Below are 7,845 nucleotides of genomic sequence, written 5' to 3'. Positions count from 1 at the left end.
ATAAAAGTATTATGAGATGTTAAACTAGTCTTGTCATCCAGAACTTGATTAAAGAACCAATACTGTAACAAGTTATTTAAACCAGTTCTATCACATGTGTGATAATGACTGGCAAAAATATTGTCTTTTACATAAAGACATATTGCCTTTTGCAGGGTAGCGTCCAAGGTAAAAAAAAAGTAAGATGGAGGGCTTGCGCAATCTGACCCGCGTTGATATCAGTACTATGATCTTGCCTAGGCTAGGTCTGTACGTTTGACCGTCTTTTCTCTGATATTTCCTGTTAATTAGCTGATTGGTTAATTACGCCCAGTGAAGTAATAGTCGGGGCACAACCCACAGATCCGTCACCATTTTTTGGGGAACAAGGTCGACGACGGACCCTAGTGAAATTTTTACAATAACACCACTCAATCATCATAGTTACCAATTTTTCGACCCTTAAATGTGTTGTGACTTGAGTACCAATATCCCTTCAAAAGACTATGAATGACCGCATTCCGAAAAAAACTATTCAGTGGGCGGGAAGCATACAATTTGTAATGTGTACCAGGCTTATGTCCTTATTCGCGATACTTTAAGGCAAAAATTCGAATCAGCTAACTACCAATCCTACAATATGCTGCATTACTGAATACACCATTGCTTCTAGGACATGGCTGGAAAGTAGTGAATGGGAGGTTTTTGTCTATACGAGACATATGTCTCATAATAGCCATCTTGGATTTTCGGTTCTACCAGATTACATCGTCAAACCTTATCCCCCAAAAATGGTGACTGATCCCTGGATCAAATATAACTTTATCAACAAGAATGGCTGATATGATTTATGATTCTAATGCGACCTCGACTCTAGATGAGTCGGAAAATCTGTTAGTGACAGATACAACTTCAGAACTTCCACTCCTAATTTGGTCAGCTAGATTGCATCACTACATACCACCGTTTTGTTTCATAATCTAGAGAGGGGATCACGTGCCTAAGTGGGTAAGACGCTGGCTCGCTAGCCTGGAGGTCGGGTGTTCGATCCCTGCATTGGCCGAGAAAGTTCATCCAGATTTTCCGGCGTGGTTCCCCCTTGCCAGTGATGCAGAACGGAGGGCCCGACAAGGACAGCTATCTAGTAATTCGGATGAGACGAAAACCGAGGTCCCGTGTACACATTAGCGTGCACGTAAAAGATCCCTTGATAGTTGGAATTTGATATAAGAGTAGGCGATAGTGCCGCTGTCCGGGCTAAATTTTCTCATAGCACACTGTATAGCGTATGCCCGTCTTCATAAGCCCAGTTCGGGGCAAAACAGTAGGACGTTAAACCCCATTTTATTTCATAATCAAGAGAGGATGCGGTGTCTTATTTGATAAACCGGTGGATCATTTTGATATAAAAAAAATATTACATGATGTCTATCTAATAAAACTTGTTTATGAATTTGAAAACATATATTAATTCGAGGACAAAAATATTGCTCCACAAGTAACAAAATGTTTTCTAGTGAACATGACGTGTCGAATACGATATTTCTTATTCGCATTCGCAAGTACATTCTCTTAACCACCATTTGCTTTATGTAATCACAAACACATTTTAATAAGAACAATTTAGTTGTGTGTAATAACAATCTTTATTATAATATTTTCATTCTTATCCACACTATAAGCAAAATGTTGGCAAAATGGCTAAAGAAAAATAAGTCTTTCATAAGTTTGAAACTAAAGCCCGCTAGGTGGGACGCTTTATTAAAGATACATTATGTAAGTGGTAACCATGTCACTATTATATTCCGAGACTTAGCCTCGCTTCCAAATTTTTAAATGGCGATCCGTTCTAATCTATAATTAAAATCTCGAGTATCCGATGCCATCAGGAGTTGATGATGGTCGGTCTTGTTTTGTTAATAAATGTCTGATTAATAGTTGGTGCAATGTAGCCCAGTTGGAGCTGACGTTCCACAAACCATATTTCATTCTTTCATTCTTATTAATAGTTTATATAACATTTCAGGCCTAAAGAAAGACCTGTAATAGGCAGATTTAGCTCTTGCATAATGTATGTTTAATGTGATATTCACTATTCAAACAAAACGATGTAAAACAAAATATAGTGATACACCCATCTTACGAACATACGAAACTAAAGCAGCTTGTAATATGTCAATATTAAGATCTGCTATATAAGAAAACAATGAGATCAAAATGTAAAAGAAAATATCTAGTATTATCGATATAATAAACTGATAAAAAACATAAAATCTTACGAAAATACGAAACTAAAGGAACTTGGGATATAAATGGGATATCTGCTATGCAAAATATTAGATCAAAATAATAAAAAAAAATAATGTTTAGTGATATCCTCATCTTTAAAAACACCAAATCTTACGAACATACGCAACTAAGAAACTAAAGCCGTTTGAAATATTTAAAATAATGCGACATTCAATAATCCAAACCATAACGTTTAGTGATATCCTCATCTTTAAAAACAGAAAATCTTACGAACATACGAAACTAAGAAACTCAAGCAGCTTGGAATATGTTAATAATGCAACATTCAATAATCCAACATTCATATTCAGATATCCAATAATCAAACATGATGATTTAATTATTCATCTTTAATTACTTATTCTAAAATTTTAATATGGCAACTTTTACATAGAGCCTTCTTACAACTAAAAGTGTCATTGGGTGTCAAAGTTTCCATCCAAGGTATGCGCGTTGTATGTAGCAGGGTGTTCTACCTAACCTGGTGGGTTTTCTCCGGTTTCCATCTAACTAAATGCAAAACGAATCCAGTGCGTAAGCGAAGTATTTTTTTTCTAAAAATACACTCATCATATTATAGTGTTTGTCTGTTTCACCTCCACCAGTCTTTTATAAAGAGAGAGAGAGAGAGAGAGGGAGAGAGAGAGAGAGAGACGGCGTTTAACGTCAGCTCGACACAAACTAGGTCATTTCGACACTAATTCGCTTGCGCTTAGTGGCCTTTAGCAGTAGGAACAAATCGGAGGACCCGGAGAAAACCCACGAGTCTGGACAGGCGACTCCCCCCGCCCCTTGCCACGTACAAGCGGGGAATCGAAACCACGCCGCTTAACTCAATGACAGACCTTCTGATCCAACACGCACGCGTTATCCAATCAGCCACCCACCCCTCTAGTCTTTTATAAATAAATCTTCGTGCATTGATCTATTAATTATAAGTAATTTTGAAAGTAAAAATTCCCCAATCTGTCGATTCCTTTTTGATTAAAAAAAATTAAGGGATATAGATAGTATAACCCAAATTTTCCGAGGCCTGATTATTATTCCTAAAAAACAATCTTTTTTAAGATCTTTGATATTTGATCGACCTATTATTTATGAAATTATACCCCGCACCCCCCCCCCCCCCCAAAAAAAAAAGAAAAGCAAAAGCAAACAAATAACGAGAAAATAACCGGGCTGTCGTCACATTCATTTTGTCGTGTTCTCGTGTCCTACTGTCAATTGTTTCGTGTTGTCTCGTCAATTTTGTCGTATTGTTGATTTGTCGCCCTCGACTTTTTCACAGAATACCAGTCGGGGCGTCGAACACACGTTGGGTCACATCTACTGTCGGTGCAACTTTGACATCCACCAGTATAGTAATCAGTATCTTTATTACAGTCACCATCAATACATATCTGCTCACAGTTGGTACCACGGTAACCCTCTGTACACCTAGAACACTGCCCTGTATTCTTATTACAGTTACCTACGCAGTTAGTAACTGTACAGCTCTGTTGACAATTGGTACCATAGTAACCCTGTATACATCTATAACATTGTCCCGTAGTCCTATTACAGTTACTGACACAGTTAGTAACTGTACAGCTCTGTTGACAGTTGGTACCATAGTAACCTTGAATACAGCTATAACAATGGCCTGTTTTCCTATCACAGTTATCGTGACAGTTGGTAACTGTGCATTTCTCTTCACAGTTGGTACCATGGTAACCCCGTATACAACTGTAACAATGACCTGTATTCCTATCACAGTTATCGTTACAGTTAGTAACTGTGCATTGCTCTTCACAATTGGCGCCATAGTAACCCCGTATGCAGCTATAACAATGGCTTGTATTCTTATCACAGTTATCATTACAGTTAGTAACTGTGCATTGCTCTTCACAGTTGGTGCCATAGTAACCCTTTATACAGCTGTAACAATGGCCTGTTTTCCTATCACAGTTACCGTTACAGTTAGTAACAGTGCATTTCTCTTCACAGTTGGTACCATGATAACCACGTTTACAGCTGTAACAATGGCCTGTTTTCCTATCACAGTTATCATTACAGTTACTAACTGTACATTGCTCCTCACAATTGGCACCATAGTAACCCCGTATACAACTGTAACAATGACCTGTATTCCTATCACAGTTATCGTAACAGTTAGTAACTGTACAGCTCTGTTGACAGTTGGAACCATAGTAACCCCGTATACAGCTATAACAATGACCTGTATTCCTATCACAGTTATCGTTACAGTTAGTAACTGTGCATTGCTCTTCACAGTTGGTACCATGGTAACCCCGTTTACAGCTGTAACAATGACCTGTATTCCTATCACAGTTATCATTACATTTAGTTACTGTACATTGCTCTTCACAGTTGAGACCATAGTAACCCCGTATACAGCTGTAACAATGACCTGTATTCCTATCACAGTTATCGTTACAATTAGTAACTGTGCATCGGTTTTCACAGTTGACACCATAGAAACTTTGTATACAGCTGTAACAATGGCCTGTATTCCTATCACAGTTATCGTTACAATTATTAACGGTGCATCGGTCTTCGCAGTTGTTACCATAGTAACCTCGTGTACAGCTGGAACACTGTCCTGTATTCATATTACAGTTACCTACACAGTTAGTAACTGTACAGCTCTGTTGACAGTTGGGGCCATAGTAACCTTGAATACAGAGAGAACAATGTCCTGTATTCCTGTTACAACCACCTATACACTGATCAACTGTACATGTTGATTGACAGTTGGTACCATATTTACCATCAACACAATCATTACAAATACCAGATGCTGAATCACATAATCTATTTTTACAGTTGACGTCACACTGATTCTTACAGTCTACACCATAATACTGTTTTGGACAACCATCTGAAAAATAACATAAACTCATCTCAGTTTTAGATATATAGGGATAACTCAGTCTACACCATAATACAGGTAGATTAACAGAATACAGAGACCGGCATGTACTGCCATTTTCATTTTGGTTATGAAAAACAAACCGTATCCTCTACCGTTTATGAAACTGCAACAAATTATGATGGAATGTTTCTAGTTAGGAAATAACCAAATTAAGAAATAGCCCCCTGTTAATTTGAAAGGAATGGGCATGTCCATTTCCATATTAAGAAATTAGTACTTTGATCAGTCCCTAGCTTTAGAGGGGCGTTCGCATCTTTAGAAGAGAGTCTAGCCAGTTCAAAGCCAGAGAGCCAGTTACTATTCTTGAGAGCGAGGAGATTTACCTTAATCTAAAGAATACATTTCCATCAACGAATCTATGGTTCGTTTTAATACATAAATTTATCATCTGTATTACCTGATGCCCTATCTAATATAACTTGTTTACGAATTTGAAACTAATATTAGGTCAAGGTCATAATATTGTTACATTACACGAGAATAATCAAGACCCTAATAGTGAAGTGGTATCAGATTTTCCATACAAGTAAACCTTTAAATAATATATACATGTTCTACATAACGATAAATTAAAATTACAAATTACCTGCTGCGTGAATTAATAAAATAAAAACAAACAAACTCGACCATGAAGCCATTTTACCAGCTAAATTCATATGAATAAGTCTGTATCAAACTTTATCGCCGGCTTAGGTTATTGTAAATCGTAACAATGACGATCTTATTTTAGTATCACTGGTGTTTGTAAAATAAAAAAATCTCTTTCATAAAAGGCGCTAAAGCTGATGAGTCTAAATATAAATATCCCCTTCACACATACATCACGAATAAATTAACCAGGTCGTGGCTGAGAGCGGTATGTATGTGGCAAGGTCTTTGTCAGAGTAGCAAGAGCGTGGTGGGGTCGGGGTAGGAACGTAGAGAGCATGATGGGCCACGACCTAACTACGTGTGCAACGAACATGCACCCAACTCGCGTGGTAATAGCGTATTAAGAGCGGGGACTGCGTAGTGGCAGCGTACCGAGAACGTCTGTATTCACACTCTCATTAGGTGCACCACGTCCCGGTCACGCACTTTCTAAATTAACGACCTTAAGTTTTTCGTAAACCCCAACTTCACACATAACAAAGTCCTCGCTGTACGTTCAAAACGGGCAAAAATTTACTGAACGTCGAGTACAACGTGAGTCGAGCTGAGACAGCGTAGTAAGCACATGGTGAGGTGGTTGCCAGAGCGTGATGGGGGCCTACACTCTTTACGCGTCCATTACGATGTCCCCGTTCTTACTACGCTCTCGCCACGCTTTTCCACCACGACTTCACTGGGCTGGTATAGTGTATGTTCTTAATCCGCGTAGTAAGGTCGTGACTTATCCCGTTCACCACGTTCTTACCATGACATCCACCACGCTCTTACTACGCTCACAAAGATTTCGCCACACCTATGCCGCTCCGAGACACGATCTGGCGTATTTTCTAAAGTTGTGGTCTATGTGTGAAAGCCTCAATACCTCTCCTATACACCGGCAATCAGCCGATCGGGGCGAGACCGTTGTAGCGTAGCCATCACGTGGTAGGAGCGTCGTGACAGGTGGTTGCAATGTGGTTGAGCACGGTGTGGACTTGGCTTCGTCGTGAAGCGCGGTTTGAGCGTGCACGTAAGGACGAGGCCGTAGTGAAAACGTTGAAAGGTTGCAAATTTTTACTGATAGTGTAGTTGCTTTTGACAATCAGTTGATCGGGGTGAGGTTGTTGCAATCTAGAAATCACGTGATAGGAGCGTCGTGACAGCGTGGTTGCAACATGGTTGAGCAAGGTGGGTACATGACTGAGCGTCGTGGGGCGTGGAGGTAAGAACACAGCCAGGCCGTAGTGAGACTTTTCCACGACTTTGCGCGTACTGAGAGGTTTATCCGCATTTCACCGCGACTCCACAACGCTCTATAGACATTTTGCACGTAGTAAGCATGTAACGAGGTTTTCGTCATGTGTGAGGGAGGCTAATGGAAGATATTAAACCTCGTGATTAGAATTACGGCCGGGTGTGAAAATGTCTAGGTCGCAATGTTTTATTCCCCCTTTTCGGCTAAAATTATTTCTCCATTGTATGTTTGTTTTATCGAATGAAAACCCCTGATAAGTAAGGGACAGTTTTTGGGCCCGAACAGAGTTGATATTTGAGAATATTAAAGATATTATAGCAGTCGTGGTATAGAACTTGCCTTTGGTATAGAAATGGAATGAAATGAAATGGGGTTTAACGTCCTAATGTTCTGCTCCTAAACTGGGCTAATGAAAACGGGCATACGCCATACAGTGTGCTATGAGGGAAATTTTGCCCGGGCAGCGGCGCTACGGCCTACTCTTATATCGAATTCCAACTGCCAAGGGATCTTTTACGTGAACGCCAATGTGTACACGGGACCTCGGTTTTTCGTCCTATCCGAACGACTAGACAGCTGTCCTTGCCAGGCCCTCCGCTCATCATCACTGACAAGGGGAAACCACGCCGGAAAATCTGGATGAACTTTCTCGGCCAATGCTTGGATCGAACACCTGACCTCCAGACCAGCGAGCCAGCGTCTTACCCACTTCACCACCGTGACCCCCCCCCCCGCCTTTGGTATAGACTGAGAAAGA

The 7,845-nt window shown here is 40.0% G+C and overlaps 1 protein-coding gene across 1 annotated transcript; it reads right to left on the bottom strand.

Moving 5' to 3' along the window:
• Positions 1-2,963: 2,963 nt before the first annotated feature.
• On the bottom strand, positions 2,964-6,029 carry LOC126817739 (cell death abnormality protein 1). Its single transcript, XM_050544872.2, has 2 exons — positions 5,790-6,029; positions 2,964-5,149 (listed from the first exon to the last, which is right to left on the bottom strand). The coding sequence occupies exons 1-2, from the start codon at positions 5,857-5,859 to the stop codon at positions 3,489-3,491; spliced, it is 1,731 nt and encodes a 576-aa protein (XP_050400829.1). The 5' UTR covers positions 5,860-6,029; the 3' UTR covers positions 2,964-3,488.
• Positions 6,030-7,845: the final 1,816 nt, after the last annotated feature.

Source organism: Patella vulgata, chromosome 4 (genome assembly GCF_932274485.2).
Source record: "Patella vulgata chromosome 4, xgPatVulg1.2, whole genome shotgun sequence".
Lineage (NCBI taxonomy): Eukaryota > Metazoa > Mollusca > Gastropoda > Patellidae > Patella > Patella vulgata.
This window is presented reverse-complemented; position numbering and strand designations above follow the sequence as displayed.

Bases quoted from the DNA above. Each gene is read 5' to 3' on its own strand.
- LOC126817739 (XM_050544872.2), bottom strand. From the start codon at position 5,859: ATGAATTTAGCTGGTAAAATGGCTTCATGGTCGAGTTTGTTTGTTTTT. The intron at 5,150-5,789 runs GTAATTTGTAAT...GTTATTTTTCAG, and splicing joins TTTATTAATTCACGCAGCAG to ATGGTTGTCCAAAACAGTAT.